Source organism: Narcine bancroftii, chromosome 8, assembly GCF_036971445.1.
Source record: "Narcine bancroftii isolate sNarBan1 chromosome 8, sNarBan1.hap1, whole genome shotgun sequence".
Classification (NCBI taxonomy): domain Eukaryota; kingdom Metazoa; phylum Chordata; class Chondrichthyes; order Torpediniformes; family Narcinidae; genus Narcine; species Narcine bancroftii.
Genome location: NC_091476.1, coordinates 26,085,011 through 26,102,150, shown reverse-complemented (window position 1 = coordinate 26,102,150; position 17,140 = coordinate 26,085,011). Strand labels below are relative to the sequence as shown.

At 39.8% G+C, this 17,140-nt stretch overlaps 1 protein-coding gene across 15 annotated transcripts in view; it reads right to left on the bottom strand.

Annotated features, from left to right (window-relative positions):
- The window catches only part of LOC138740517 (ecto-NOX disulfide-thiol exchanger 2-like), a 107,080-nt gene that overhangs the window by 50,232 nt on the left and 39,708 nt on the right, over window positions 1-17,140 (bottom strand). For 14 of the 15 annotated variants that reach the window (XR_011342971.1, XR_011342970.1, XM_069893287.1 and 11 more), the window contains one exon: window positions 9,167-9,307. Coding sequence is in view for 12 of the 15 variants with exons in the window: in XM_069893287.1 (XP_069749388.1) it covers window positions 9,167-9,307 (141 nt within the window). In the remaining 3 variants the exon portion in view is untranslated. Of the gene's footprint in view, window positions 1-3,383; window positions 3,466-9,166; window positions 9,308-17,140 lie in introns of those variants that run through there. The other variant, XM_069893295.1, reaches the window with a different exon arrangement.

Genomic DNA, 17,140 nt, shown 5'->3' with positions numbered 1-17,140 from the left:
ACACGACAAAACTGTACTCAAGCCTGAGCTGATGTGCGAGGGCCTGGCATATTCCTCAATCTGGTGTCACCAAACAATGGGACAGTTTCCCAATTTGATGAAGCGTGTAATGGCCCATTGGGAACATAGAAATGAGGAACAAAACCTACATCACAGAAAATCTGCAATACCGGCTGAGTTCTTCCAGCATTTCTATGCATTTTTAATCACAGAACTGAACTCCAGGTGGTACATGTCAGATTTATTGTCAGAGTACACATGAGATTACATACAACCCTGAGATTCTTTTTCCTGTGGGCAAGGCAAAATTACCACTTATAGGTAGTACAAAACAAAACTGTGTAACATGTAAACAAATAAATAAACGGAAATAAACTTATGGTTTTTTTCCTCTCTATATTGCACAAAGTGCAAGAGTCCTTAAATGAGTTCCTGATGGAGTTTGTTGTTGAGGAGAACTGTTCCTGAACCTGGTGGTGTGAGTCTTGTGGCACCTATACCTCTTTCCTGATGGCAGCAGTGAGAACAAAGCATTGGTAGGTGATGTGCTTGATGATTGCTGCTGCTCTCCAACGACAGCGTTCCCCATGGATGTTCTTCATGGAAGGGAGGGTTTTGCTTGTGAAGTCCTGAGCTGGGTCCACTACCTTTTGCAGGGCTTTATGCTCCCAGGTATTGGTGTCCCGATATCAGACAATGTTGCAGTTGGTTAGCACACTTTCCACAACACATCTGTAGAAATTTGCCAGGGTTTCTGATGTCATACCAAACCTCCGCAAATTCCCGAGGAAGTAGAGGCACTTTCGTGCTTTCTTCACGTTACCACGTGTGTTGGGTCCAGGAAAGATCCTCCGAGATCGTGGCTCCCAAAAACTTAAATTTGCTCACCCTCTCCACCTCTGAGTCCCTATGATCACTGGATTGTTTATCTCTGGTTTTCCCTTCCTGAAGTCAACAATCAACTCCTTGGTTTTGGTGACATTTATTGCGAGGTTGTTGTTGATGCACCATTCCCTTCTGCATGCTGACTCACTGTCCTTTTTTTTAAATAGAACCCACTACCATGGTATAATCAGCAAATTTGCATATCGAGCCACCCATCCATAGGTGTAAAGCAAGTAGAGCAGGGACTAAGATCGCAGCCCTGTGACGTTCCAGTATGGATGGAGATTTTGGAGATGTTTTTACTAATCCTCACTGATCATGATCTGGAAGTGAGAAAATCCAGGATCCAATTACACAGTGGGGTGTTGAATCCCAAGTCTTGGAGTTTGCTGGTCAGTTTTGAGGTGATGTGGTGCTAAAAGCCAAACTGTAGTTTGCTGTCCAGGTGTTCTAAGGCTTTGTGTAGAGCCAGTGAGATGGCATCTGCCATAGACCTGTTGCTGCAATAGGCTCATTGGAACAGATCTATGAAACCACTCAGACAGAAGCTCATATGCTTCAACGTCACCCTTTCAAAATACTTCATCCCTGTTAAAGTGAGTTCTACTGGTCATTTATGCACATTATCACACACTTCTTGGCCTTGGTACGATTGAAACAGGTGGGTGGCACGCCCTGCTGGAGTGAGATGTTGAAGACATTAGTGAATATGTTGGTAAATTAGTCACAGATTTTCTTAGGCATGATGGGCATATTTACATTTACAGTCATTGGTTTAGATTTTGTATGCTTCATTTAGAATTCTTCAATCTGAATTTATTTGAGGGCTCAGATATTGTATTCACCAACTGCTGAAATCTCTTTGCCATTTAAATAGATTGGGGCCGTGAAGCAAGATTATTATACAACTGTAGAGATCAGTAACGTGGTAGATAAGTAAGTTCTAATTAATGTGAATGGACTTCGGGGCGGGGGAAATAAGAGGCTCTGCATAAGTGTGTCATCAAAAGTGAAACCACATCGTGCACAAAGCAACCCTGCAGTGTGAATTTAAAATTGTTTAATTGACCTGAGTTTCACTACTGGCATGCAAATAAAACAATCCAGTAAGTTTACACCTCTTGCAATATTTTGTTCTGTTCCTCTACTGTCAATCTTAATGTTACAAATATTACAAGATCTTAATGGATCTACATTTCCTGTCGAACCAAAAGAAAACAGAACATTAATAGTTCTGAATTATAGTGTAGGCATTTCTTCACATTGAGGGTTAACTTTTAAAATGTGCAGTTACTTATACAGCAGCATGATAACAATGGTATTTAAATGTAAGTATGGAAGATGGTATCAGACATTCACACTGCTCAAAATATTTGAACACAGTTACATTCTACATACAGAATAAAAGACCATATTATAAGAGCACAACTGTTTTCAGTATCATGCAAACATACAATGTCATAATTTAATTTAGCCAATGAGTACAAATTATCACCTTTATTTTAAATTATTTTTACAAAATTAACAATCAGCTTAGTTTAGTGCAAGGAAATCCATTATCTTGGTCTCTGGTGGCATTTCTAATCAGTTCATTAGGAACAGCAGGCCATTACATGATCACAACAAAGATTAGAAAAATGTGAGTAGCTCAGCATTTTCCAGATTGTCATTTCAACTCCTGCAGAGAAGGCAATTCTGTTTCTGATTGTCTTGGAGATACCTCGGGTGACTTTTTTTGGTGCACACAGAGAAGTTCTTATTGCAGCTACTGATTTGTAACTTTGTACAGCAGAAATATAAATCTTGTTCACATGACTTTCAAATTTAAAAAAAAATCAAAAACTTGCAATGCTCTTTAAAATGATTTTACCCAGCAGTGATTCAAATTAGCATAATGAGAAAGTGCTTAGCATCTATTTCCTTCTGTCGAGATCGCCAAATGGCTATTTTCTAACAAAATCAAATATAAAAGAGTGACAAAAATTTGAATACAACATCCAGTATTTATTTAGTTTACAAATTTTGAAATATTATTTAAAGTAATCTGTTACATTGTCCATATTGTTACCTTGTGTACAGAGTAATTTCACAGAATGGTTTTCAATACAAGGTATATTCAATTTTTACAAGAGGATTGGACAGAAAATATAGGATTTAAAATCTATATTCTTATCAAGCTTTTCATGTAGAAAGAATTCTGGTGTTGAGATCCATCTATATCTCATTTCAGTTATGACTCATGTGGTAGCAAATGGCCCAAAAGTCAGAAGACTTCAAGTTCTTGAGCTTGAATGCTACGCTGACACTCAAGTAAGAGCATTAAAAATTGAGTAGGACCGGACTATCTAGCCTTTCAAACCTGCTTGGCCATTCATTATCAGTGAGACTGATCTTCTTTGGTGCCATGTTCTTGTACTGCCCAAAATCGCTCGGTTCTCTTAGAATCCAGAAATATAATAAAACACCAGAAAAAGTTGGGATCATTGATTTTTAATTACCTTAAACTTTCAAAAGATTATGGGAATAAATAGGATCCTGGAGTCTGAGTTGGTAGTGATAAACAGCTTTCATAAGAGCCTGCTGTAAATGAAAAACCAGTGCCAGAATTACAATTTCTTTAAAAAAACCTGTTTTATATTTCATTCAAAAATGATAAAGCATGTCCAAGTGACTGGTCAAGCATCTATTATTCCAGCTAAATCAAATACAGGTCCTTATCCCTTTAGCCGTGATTCCGTAAACCTCCAAAAACAGAACTTTTTTTTTAAAACTGCATGTACAGTGTATTTTCAGGTGTTCTAGAGAGAGCGAAGAGAGATCGTGGCTTGGGGAGGGGGGTCGAGCAAGGAAAGAATGCAACTCAGCAAGCAAGTGAGGAGAGAATGCAGTTTGGGTGACGAGAGAGCAGCAGCGTGACTCAGGCGGGCGAGCGAGCGAGGAGAGAACAACAATGCGATGGGCAGCGAGTGAGGAGAGAACATGGCTCAGGCGGGCAAGGAAGGAGAAAGCAGCAGTGTGACTGGGTCGGCGAGTGGGGAGAGAATGCGGCTTGAAGAGCATGGAGACCGAGCGGGAGCAAGGAGAATCAGAGCTCACCAAGCCGCCATGGCTAAAAGGCAAAAGGACCTGGGCACTGAGCTACACAGCCTGGGAGAAAGGAAAAGAGAAGTGAGCTGAGGAGAAGGTGATACTGGTGGGAGAGAAACCAAGGGAATGCCGGGGAGCAGCCAAGCCCGAGCAGCAGAAAGAGCAGGGCCTGAGGGAGGAGCAGGTGATGGGAAGCCACCCAGCAGCCAAGCCAGTGCAGAGGGACCAGATGATGGGAAGCAGCCCAACGGCAGCCGAGCCAGGCCGAAAGGAAGCAGACATGGGTGCGGCGGAGCCCGGCGGGGTGAGCCGCTTTTTGTTTTAATGCGGGATCAATTTCCCCCACGCAGCTAGAACTGCTCTGCAGTTCCCAGCTTCAGGGGGGATTAGGGGTCATGAAGACAGCTTCAATGTGGCATCATTCCATAAAAAGGGCTTATGTTTTATATGAATCTGTATTGCTGCCATTTTAATTCCATAATCTGGAATAATCTTAATACCAAGAAGTGTCCAGTCTCAAGGATCTCGGATAAAAGGATAAGAACCTGTATGGGATAAGATGATAATTTTATTGAAAAAAGGTGGGAGTAGGTCAAATATGGTATTTATCAGGGCTTAATTAACCAGTTACACCCTCAACACTGCCAGTTGTAAAGGATTTAATGGATTTAAATATCCTTGATCGTCAATATTTAACATGTAAAACTAATTAACACAAATTAAACAAATAAAAATAAATGTAAATATTAGCTAGATTGACTAACAAACAGTCCAGATTGGTAAAGAGCACCTCCAAAACCATCAAACAGAGCACAGGGGGCCCCATGGACTGTGTGCTGAGTCCACTGCTGTTCACTCTGCTGACCCACGACGGTGCAGCTAAATACAGCTCTAACCACATCATCAAGTTCGCTGACGACACGACCATGGTGGGCATGATCAGTAAAATGACGAGTCAGCGTACAGAAATAAGGTGCAGTCGCTCACGGACTGGTGCACAGCCAACAACCTGTATCAGAACGTTAAAAAAAACAAGAGATGGTTGTCGACATCAAGAAGGTCCAGGGCTCCACCATTGAGGTCATGAAGAGTATCCTTGGAGTGCACTTGGTGGAGAATCCTTAACACAAGCTCCATAGCCAAGAAAGCCCACCAGCACCTCTTCTTCCTGTGAAGGCTGAGGAAAGTTCATCTCCCTCCCTCCATCCTCACTACATTTCTCAGAGGATGTATCAAAAGCATCCTATGCAACTGCATTGTTTGGAAGCTGTACCTCCACGGACCACAAGAACTTGCAGAGGATAGTGAAGTCAGTGGAAAATATCATTGGGGGCTCTCTTCCCATCATGAAGGACTTCTACAACACTCGATGCAGGCGAAAGGCAATAAACATTACGAAGGACCCCACACATCCCTCATGTAAAATGTTCTCTCTTCTGCCATCTGGTAGGAGGTTCTGCAGCACTAGGGCCCTTACATCCAGATTGGGCAATAGCTCCACCCCTCCCCAAATCCAGCAGAGTCCTGAACTCACAGAACATTTATGGATAGGATACCATGTATTCATCTTAATATTTTAATATTTCAATGTGTTTAACCTATTCTAACATATTTATGTAAATATTCCCTGTGGTCCTGGAGAAATGCTATCTCATCTTTACCATGCGAGCATGGTACAAAATATAAATAAATGTCTTGATTTGACTAAAAAAAAATTGAACAAAACTGAGATTAAGAAAAAGAAACTTGCTTTCTATTCCCTGGTAAAATCATTACGGTTACAAATCCTCCAGCAGCTTTGAGCGGCGATCCAAGAATCCAAGCATAAAGCTGGAGCATTCACTTTTGATTAAACAGGTTCATATGTTTGAGATTTGTTGCCAATTAAATAGATAAACCACACAGCAAGCAGGAAAATGGGAGTTGAAGCCAAGCTCCGATCAGTCATGATTTAATCAAATTTAAAATACAGAATCTTGGACCTGAGGCCACATGCCCATGAAGTCTGCTCCTGTTCCTCCTCCTTTATTTATCAGCAAATTTGAATTTGTTCTGTAGGAGAAATAGTGGCTTCATTTTCCTCCAGCTCAAGAGAGAAACTGTCAAAGGCTTGGAAATTGATTGTCTGTTCAATCTTTATCTTATAGCAAATATATGCAGCAAAGAAATACCAAATAAAACAGGACAGATAAAAGTAGACAATTTTTGCTGTAACATTATCTTTGATTGTTCAAGACAAGGTGTCTAATATATACATTTTTCTTTTGTTTGCAGAGCTCCACCATGAAGTAATCCTTCGATTCATAAAACCAACCAATCTGTGGTTTATCATAAAGTGGGAACTGAAAACACTTGCCCATTTTTCTGAGATTCAGTCATCGCAACTAAGGAAATCAAAAAAGCTAGCAGAAGCTGTGTGTCAACAAGGTAAATGTCTGCAGTTAGAAAATGAGTTGACAATGCTCTTCAATCTGCCAGCCAGTTTTTTTTCCCAAAACTGAACAGTGATTATTAACAGTGCTTAAATCATCTCAATCAATTGCATCTCTTTACCAATACATATTTTCAAGATGAATAGCCACTAATATTTCTGCCTATCTCAGATTGAATAGCTCATAAAGGTTCAACTTCCAAGATACCTCACAACTGCTCCTATATACCTGAAAAAAAATAGATCTATACGGAAGGCAATGAAATGCCAATAGAGACAGCACAGATTTCAGTAAAAGAGGGGGAAACAGCTGCCACTGAGGAGATGAAGAATTAGAAGACGTGAAAAAAAGGTTTAATGTGCATAAGGTGAAGGGTGGAGGGTACACGAGGGAAAGGAGAGTGGGGAACTACTGGACAGGACAGATTGAAAGACAGAGATATGTGAGGAATTTTTAAAAAAATGTGGTTGGAGTGCTGTTGAGGCCAATATTTAATTGAACGAACGAGCAGGTTCCAGGACCAAATGGCTTTTTCCTGATCATGTTCCTTTGTTCTTGAGCTTACCAAATTTGGCAGTTCAATGAGAGTCAATACCAAGCTTCAGATTCTGTGATTGTAATAAAAACACAGAAATGGTGGAGGGGTACAGAACATTCTGGAGGGGTACAGGACATTTTGTCTTGCTAGAGTTTGAAGAAAATTAGATATAAAATTAGGGGGAGATCAAGACTGGATTTGACAAGATATGGGGCCCTTTCGTGGACCATTATCTCAATTTGAATACATAGGTGGGGGTGATCTGGGGGTTTCCTGTCTGATGTAAGGGAGCCGAGACTCTGTTCCTTTTCTTTAATTTTCCATTATAAGTAGAAGAGATTAGTTCAATTAGATAACCAACAATGAATATGCTCTAATACTGGAATATGAGGTTAAGTTTTTATAAGGGAATTTCTACTTTATTCAAGCATTGTATACAAGACAATGTATAAATCACTTACAATTCATATTCAGTTACAGAGTCCAGAGGACCCCCAAAACCAGCAGCAATAGATATGCACCACAACACAGGGTTACTTAAACAAAAGTAGTTTTTCACTGTATTTGAACAAGAAAACAATTAAATTTTAACTTTTTACTATGAATTTACTTAACCTACCTAACTATTTTATCCCCCCCCCCCCACCTCTAATACTAAGCGCAAGTTTGTGTAATGTATATTTAAGATTAGAAAAGTTATTTGGTTCACAGTCCAATCTCACTGGTTGCAGGCAATTCTTGTACTGTGCACAGAAGTTAGCATTAACAAAGTTCACCAGTCTTTGGTGCTTAACAGGCAAATGGTTACCACTCAGGAGGGTTCTTGTTGGTCTTCAGAGAGATTCCTTTTCCAGGACATCCGCAACTGATTCCTTCTCAATCAGTCTTGCTGGTGAAACATTCCCCCTTCAGGGTTCTCCAGATGATCCTCTTTCTTTCAGGTCATCTTTCCGATTGCCAATCTTCTCCTTTGACCAGGCAGTCTTCCAAAGTTTGCCAGTTGTCCTTCTGGAACTGATTTCTGTCTTTCTCCTCTCCGTTTCACACCCTCCCTCCCTGAGAGCAAAACACTTTTCCTCTGCCTGCAAAGATCACATGCTCTCCCAGGCAAGCTGCTGTCCATACTTTGTTACCTCCTGCAAAAAGCAATCTGCAGAAGTCCTGCAAATATTTTGTGTTTTAAAATGTGTGTGTGCAAGTTGTTCTAACAATTTCTCCCAAACCACCTCTAAATACTCTTGTCACAATTCTGTATTGCATTATACAAGTAACTAATATGTAATATTAGTTATATTATTGACCAAGTCAATAAAAAAGAAATGCTGGAGAAACTCAGCAGGCCTTGCAGCATCCATAAGACGTAAAGATATATAACTGGCATTTTGGGCCTGAAATAAAAAGCAGGCAAGCACCTGAATTAAAAGAAAGAAAAGTATAGAGCAAAAGGTGTTAATTGGATATGGATAGGACTTTAGAGAGGAAAGGTGAGAATTGATTGGGGAGGTTGGCTCTGTGAATTCAGTGTTGGAGGAAAGGAGATAGAGGGAAAAATAAAGAGAGAGAGAGATGGCAGGGGTTGGGTGGCTAACTGAAACTGGAGAATTCAATATTGATGCCATCAATATTGATGGATTATGAGCTGTGGTTCCCACAGGAGTACCTACTGAGGGATGCACTGAGGCTTGATGCAGCCAATGCAAGGGCGCTGCATGGAAGGTCCATGGTCTATAGTTCTCCCATTACCAGACATTGAGTGGGTGAGATCAAGGGGAAGTCCCTCAAACAACAGAGGGTGGAGGGGTTGGGGAGAGAAACTACAAAGTGCCACAGTGGTGGGAATGGTGTAAACAGAATTGAATGCAACAAGGCATAGTGATAGGAAGGTGGGAATATGAAAGTAAGGGTGGGAAGAGAGAATGGTTTTCCTTTCGTAAATAATTTTTTTGTGAATAAAGTCTATTTTTTGGAAAAAATATTGGTAAGTTTGAACTGGATTAGAAATAATATATTCCAGCTCCATATTTTATTTAAATTCTTACTATCCCTGTTCCCCAAAAGTTATCTCTGGTTTTGTGTGCTTATCATAATCATGAGTACTAGTTTTACATCAGTTCAAATATTGATTGCAAAGCTCTTTTCCAAATTGCCAGGGCAAGAATCTTGTGCAACCTTTGACACAAACAGAATGTCACCTTGGGATGTTTTCTGTATTTCTTGTCCTTACCTGCAGCTTTATACTTTCTTTTCCTTGTTTTTCCAGGTTCGTTGCTATGATCAATGAAATGTTCCCTCAGCAGTGGGCCATTGGAATTGTTAAAATGCAGAGGTTTGTTGTTTACTCGATCAAAGGACGACTGGTTAAGCCCTGTAAAAGTCAGAGTAAAAAGATGACACATCTAGCTCTGACAGCAGAGAACAAATTTGTTAACTAATGTTAAGAGGAAATTAAGCATCAGTGCATCACACAGAAAGAAGCTGACAGTAAAGCTCACTCTACGCTCGGAACTAGTTCCCTCTTACTTTGACATAAACTGCAAGGCAGGAAATAATAGATTCAGCTCATCCATTGTCATAACCTGAAACATTAGGACAATGACAGTGAAATACTTTATTCCATATTTTAAACCCACCCCCCCCCCCCCACACAACCCTTCTGTCTTTTTCAACCGATCTCTGACAATGTTCTAATTATACCTAATATAAAAACAGGATCTCCTTTTTTAAAAACACATGGCTGCTTTTCAGATGCTCATGGAATTCAATAATTTCTAATTATGATTAAACCTTTGCTGGATCTATCTTTTGTTTCTTAACTCATTACTTTTAATTTTGCTTTGAACTATCATTTTTGTTTGTCATTTAGTGGGGGAAATTCTTCATTTAAAAAATGCTCCAATTATGCTATGCAGATTTGACCTAATGGGGCGCTACTTTTCTTTATGCAAGAATATATGAACATTTAAACTGCCCAGCATGTTGGCTCCCTGATTATTGCATGATGAATATTTGTCACTTCTTCACTCATTAAATTGAACATGAATTGACATCAAGCCTACAACTCTTAAATGGGAGTTGACCACTAGATGCTGTGGAATCCATGGTGCATCATTTCAAATACCATGCGCCAAACAAACCACTGGATTCAAAGTACTGTTAAATAAGAACAGAACCCCACATATGGGAATTGGATATTCCAGTGGAAACCTTTGACAAGGCAATATTATATATCAAATGTGGCATAAGGCAGGCAGCACTATATATCTGGTCTCAGCATTAACAATTTCTCACATCAAGCCAAGTTAATGGAGTCATCCATAATCTTATTTTACAATTTTAGCATTGCTTCTCTCACACAACTGCTCCAACTTACAAGATCTGAACATGCGTGCACGCACAGCCCTTACAGCTGTTTCAACAGTTCATCAGTCTTAATCATTGCTCTTGTACACTTACCACAGCTCTGACATTCACAGCTTTACACAAACCAACAATGCAATTCTGATCTCCTTACTCAAGGATGGATAATCATAGTTTGGAAGCAGTGCAGAAGTTCACCAAGTTGACTCTGGAAATGAAGTTAGCTTATGAGGAAAGACAGGAGTTGAGAAAGATGAGGGGAGGTGATTTTATAGTGGCAGAACATTATTGAAGGAATAATAAGGTATAAACAGTGAGGCTGTTTCCACTAGAAAGTGAGACTAGAAGATTTGGAAAGATTTAAGAGAGAGATAAAGTGGATCTGCTTTTCTGAGAGAGCAATTAATCTGTGAATTCTCTGCCCAAGGAAGCAGTTAAAGGTTAAGACAGAGTGACAGATTTTGAATAAGGGAATCAAGGGTTCTGTGATCAAGTAGGTAAATGGAGTGGAGTCCAGAGCCAGCCATAATCTTATTGAATGGAAGAGCAGGCTCGATGGGCCAAATAGCCTACTTCTACTCCCATTTCTTGCATAACAATTTACCCATCTCCTACAAACACCTTTTGAACCATTTATCAACCCTTTTCAATGTCACTTGCACAGGAGAAAGGAGGTTAATATCATAAGCTGGAATTATAAAGAGCCACTTCCAGTTTCTGCATATAACACCTCAGAAAGATTGTGTGGTGCAATAATGGATTTGTGTCATGGAACCTATATCACTCAGCAGGCTAGCCTGGACCTCACATTCACAGTGACAGCATTGCCCCAAATGCAGCCAAATGGGCTCACAGGTGTTGGCGATTAAACAGGAAAAAAAAAGGCGGCTTTTCAACCTCTCATTCCTGGCCTGATTATGGCTCATATTTATGCCATGGGCATTTTCCTACTCTTGCCCAATATTCCAATTCTTCTTGCATCCAAAAATCTATCAATCTATGCCTTGAATACACCCCGTGACTGAGCCTGCACAGCCCTCTTGCTCTCAACCTCAGCCAACCCAATAAGCTCGCTGCGGACTTTAGGAAGGGGAGGTCAAGGACCTGTCTTTATTCAAGATTCAATTGATTATTATGTAACAAAAGTGTCATGTTGCACAAAATTGATTTTGCCTGCTGCAAGGCAAACAAATTCACCATTGGTAGCAATTGCCTGAAATGGCTCTTAGTCAAAGAGAAGCAAAAGAGAGTTCTCTCCAGAGTCACCGAGTAGCCGTAGATTCGCCTCTAGCGCATCTGTAGCCACACGGAGAACAGTCCAGACCATTGGCAACCCAACACGATCAGAAATCCTTCAGCACCCCTTTGCATCACAGTTTTGATACCTGGTACCCCTTTAACCCCACAGCCCAGTGAGAGTACCCCAACAGCCACTGTGGTCACAATGCCGTAGGTCATCTCCTCTTCTCCTTCTCTTTATGCCCTATTCGTCACTCAGGGACGCCCAAAAGATTTGACTGCACAAATTAAATGTTATTTTTACCCTACTAATTGCAACTATGAATTATTAATTTATCATCCTTTTATTTTTATTGCCTCTTTTTTGTGTTGGCATATTGTGGGAATTTAATTTATACCATCGGAGTTAGTGTATATTACAACCCAATGTGGCTGCAGTAAGTAAGAATTTCAGTGCATCTGTACATTGTATTTACGTATGTGACAATAAACTCTCATTTCTTATCTCATTTCATCTCCTGGATGGAGAATTGCAAAGGTTAAAAAAAATTCTCAATTTATTTTGAGCTGTGAGCTGTAACCTCAACTCGTGGCTCTAAATTACTTCATCTCCAGGTTATTCCAGACAGTGACACCTGATACACATTTCCAGTTTGTGACCCTTGACTGTCATTGATATTCTTCAGAGGTCTGCTTTATTTTCTCTCATTAGAGACTGGCAAGTGTTTTCAGCACTCTGATTTATCCAGATTGTGGGGTCTTTGTACACTATTTCCTCTTGTGAATGCAGAAGTTCATCTCTGAAGGTTCATCTCCATGGAGTATATGCGATACCTTTATGGTATGGCTCTCACTGTGCTTTTGTTGTTGTGCAGTCTGAATTTATGGATTCACATTTCACTCTCCTCCTGGGCCTAGAAAGGATTTACTGCTGCTTTCATTTTTTATAGTATTTATGTTCATCTCATCCTTCCCAACCCCTCACCCAGCTAGCCTGTAAAAGTTCAGGCTCTTTTACACTCAGCTTTATATGAATCAGGAAATAGTCTTACCTCCTCATAGATATAAGGGCCAATGGCACTGTACAAACCTTGGTAATGAATAACCTACTTTTAGTTCACATGATATGAAAGAGGCAGAGTTAAAGAGGGAAATATCAGTGGCTTACAACAATTACTAAAATGTGCTTATATTGAAAAAATTTAATTGGTTTTAAAAAGGTCAGCAAAATTAACATGCTCTAAACCTCCAGTTATACAGCTTAAAATGCCCAAGAAGGCCCAAGGCTCATTTGGAGGGCCTGCAGTCATTAAGGTATTGGTTTGTGGTTGCCTACTGTTGCAGAATGGTTTTCCCACAGTGGCAAAAGATGGGAAGGGGCATCTAGAGGCACAATGGGAGTTGGGAAAGCACAGTAAACATTGGAGAAACAGACAAAAACAGAACAGCAACAAGAGACCTGCAGCTGATTCTGGCCTGTAGTACTAACGTGTGGAAAAAGTGTGCAAGCTAATACTGATATTCAATCGAGCTATTAACAAGATTCAAGACAAAGTAACAAAGTACATATACTCAAATAGAACACAACAGCACAGAAACAGGCCCCTTTGGCCCTTCTAGTCTGTCCCGAACCATTTTTTTGCCTAGCCCCAGCAAGAGCAGACAGCAACATTTTTGCATTTCAAGCTGCTTGAAACATAACAGTATAAATGTTCAAAGTCAAATAGCAAAAAAAAGCTGCAAATCTATCTTACATCTTCAGCTTCTACAGCTCTCTGGGATAGTATTTTTAATAAGAAATTTCCCCTCATCTCTATCCCATTCTGAAACGATGTCCTCATCCCTCTTTCTCTCACATCACACCCAAATTCTGACATACTCTCAGCTCTAAAACCTCCTCAATGTTTTTCAGTAGATTGCCTCATTCTTCCAAAGAGTTTTGTCTCAATTACCTTATTCTAAGAACCTTTTCTGAAAGCATGTCTCTACTTAAATAAGGTGACTCAAGTTTCATTCAATACTCCAGGTGCAACCTCACCAATATCCTTTCCAATTGTAACAAGATTTCCCTACGTTAAAACTCAAATCTCTCATTCGCCTTCCTCAATCTGATTGCCAATCTTGTGCTTCACGCACAAGGATGCCGGCTCCCTTTGTTCATCTGTATTCTGCTGTGTCTTTCTTTCCATTTAACAGCATTCAGCTTTTCTATTTATGGTGGACTGAAAAAAAAACCTTCATTTTTAGAAAATGTAAATGAATAAAACATAATTAGTTGACCTGTGAAAAGGAAAATCTGGAAAAAAAAACCCAATCAGAATAAGTCCAAATCCTCATGATTGCAAATTGATGAAAGAATAGAATATGGCAAGCCAATGTGAACTATTAAAAGTACAATTGCTTGTATTTTCACGGGTAAACAACAGCAAGTTCAGGTTCTTCTGCAATTACACAAGCCCCACATTGCCAGCATCCTAACTGCAATTTCACACCGGACTTCTCAAAACTACTCTATCAAATCAATACCCAAATATAAAGGCTCTAATGGTTCCTTACATTTTATTCAAATAGAATTGTCAATGCCAGGTCTCATCTAATACAATTCAGTGGCCAGATTCTCAAACAACTTTATATGTTCCATGTCCCACCCATCACATTTTTATAAATAAGCAGAAGTTCCAATTTTTTACTTTTTAATTTCCACCACACACAGTATTAATCAACATCATTTTGGATTTGTTTTTCACATTTGTATCTATTCTGCACTGATTCCTATGTGCTTTTCTTCCCCCCTCCCCCCAAAATATTCTGACACTAGATTCTTCTGCCCATGCACTATTCCATTTTTCACTTACTATCCCTGTAATCATTGACCTTTTAAAAGCAATCTTTCATTTTCTCTCAACTCTGATAGAAAGTAATCGAAATAAAGCATAATCCGTTTCTCCACAAATTGATAACCAATATACTCAATTGTGCAAGCATTTTGTTTTTAAATGGAAAATTGTAGTTGTTGCTAAAGGGATTTCACGCAGGTGTGTGAAAAAAAAAAAAATCACAATTCCCCTCCAAAGTGCCTGGTCTTGTATGCAGACGTTTTGTGAGGCCTTGAATTCCAGTGAATACAACATGTTCACATTTTAAGTCTCTACACTCAAAATTCAGAACAGAAATTCAAATATCAGAGTCGTTCTATTTCACTCCCTAACGCTTTTAACTAATCCTTTTTTTTGAAAATTTGTTTTACATGCAAGTTGGCTGTTGAAGAGAATGTAAACGATTGTGTTGCAAAAAAAAATGAAAAAAATCAAATAATTACACCTCAATAAAAGGGCACAGACTCATTGTTCGTTTTAATTCAAAAAAGTAAATCCTTCACGGGAAAAATACGAGTCTTTTGAACTTGAGCACAAATACAGTATTCTTCAAACAGAATCTTGCTAATGTTTAAGTTAAACCTAATTAAGATTTTTGACAATAATCTGGAAATAGGACATGTCAATTCATTTTCTATTTGGCTTTCACAAGGGATGCCTCTGCTTTCCTGAACATACCTGTAGTTAAAACCAATATGCTGTGCTATAATTAACATAGATTTGTTGTGCCATAACCTGCTAAACGTTTTGAGAGAACACAAGTCTTATTTTTACACGTCCATTTTGCCTCATGCTCTATTACATTAGCATAAACAAACCTTTGGATCAGATTGCGCCTAGCCACAAACATTTTGTGGTCAGCAGGTGATGACTTTGTAACTTGGCCATGGGAAAAGGAAATTAAATTCCTGCTAACAGATCTCTCCAAAAGCACAAGCTGTTTGGCTTGTGGCAGCACAAGCTGTTTGGCTTTCTGCACAATTTCAGAATGTTTGATGATTACATACTTTTATCAGCAAACTAATAAGATTTAAATAATGAAACCAAGTATTAAATGACCTCACCTAAAACCATATTTATATTGCAGTACACAGAATTGCTGGAGAAACACAGCGGGTCATGCACCATCCACGGAAAGTAAAAGGCAGTTTGTGTTTCAGGCCTGAGCACTTCTTCAGGTGTGCCAAAATTCAGACAGATGCCCAAATAAGAAGCTGGGGGTGGGGGGGGGGGGGGGGGTGCGGTTGAATGTGGGCAGAGGGCTGAGAAAAGATTGTTCTCATAGTTGAAGAGGCTGGGGAGCTTGAGGAAGGGAGACAAAGAGATGAGGGAAAGCGAGAGATGGTGTTAACAGAAATTGGAGATCTTGATATTGATGCTGTCTGGTAAGAGACTTCTGAGATGGAATGCAGGGTGTTATCTCTCCAATTTAAGAGTGACCTCAAATTGCCAGTGTATGAGAGAATGGACAGTGATATAACTGTGGCAATAGAGTGTGGAACTAAAGTGGTTAGCCACTGGGTGGTCCTTGCTACTGCAGCAGAGCGAAGGTGCTCAACAAAGCAGTCCACCAATCTATATATATATATATATATATATATATATATATATATTGCTAAATAAATAGTCATGGAGGGTTTGTATGAGCAGTTCATCAGTCTCACTGTCTGTGGGAAGAGGCTGGTGGTCCTGGCTCTGATACTCTTGTATCTCTTTCCCAACAGGTGTCATTGGTAGATGCTGCATGTGAAGTGGCAAGGGTCCTCAGTGATTTTGTGAAACCTCTAAGCTAATGAACCCAGTAAATCATATGGATGGTTGGGGATGGCTAGAGGGGAATGGAGGAACTTAACCTCTCTGTCACCTTCTGGTCCTGTGGATTGATCACCAATCCAATGCTCTACAGCAGTGGTGTTCAAACTTTTCTTTCCACTCACATACCACCTTAAGTAATCCCAATGCCACAGGTGATCTGTGATTAGAAAGGGATGACCGAAGTTGTTATGTGAGTGGGGAAAAAAGGTTGAGAACCACTGCTCTGGACTCAATTGTTACTGAAATATTTTGCTTAAGAAAAAATGGTCACTGGCCCATTTCTTTTGGAGTTAAGAAACTGTGCACATAATGAGTCAATTAAGTACAATTAAAACAGTGCTTTTCGAACTTTTTTTTACCCACTCATATCATCTTAAGTAATGCCTTACTAATTACAGAACACCTATCACAGAATTCCCCCCCACCCACTCTTTTGTTCAGATGCTTGCCAGCACTTTCTCATACATTGATGAAGGGCTCAAGCCCAAAACGTCGGTTATTTATCCTTACCTTTGCTACATAAAGGACACTGTTTGACCTGCTGAGCTTCTCCTGCATTTTGTGTTTTTTTAATCCAACCACAGTGACTACAGAATTTTGTGATTTACCTATGGCTTAAGGATTTCTTAAGGTTGTATGTGAGTGCAAAGAAAAAGTTTGAAAACCACTGCTCTCCAGCAACCATATCACACGGTGATGCAGCTGGCCAAGACATCCTCAGTAGAGATCCTGTAGAAAGTTGACATGGTGGCTGGCTGCCTTGCCAACCTCAGTCTTCCAAGGAAGGGCAGTTGCTATTGCACCTTCCTGACAATTGAGATGTGTGTATCCAGGCAAGATCACTTCTTAAATGGACAAGAAGAGCTATCCCCGCCTCCATTTTCTCTTGAGCCCTCCTTCCCTTATCTATC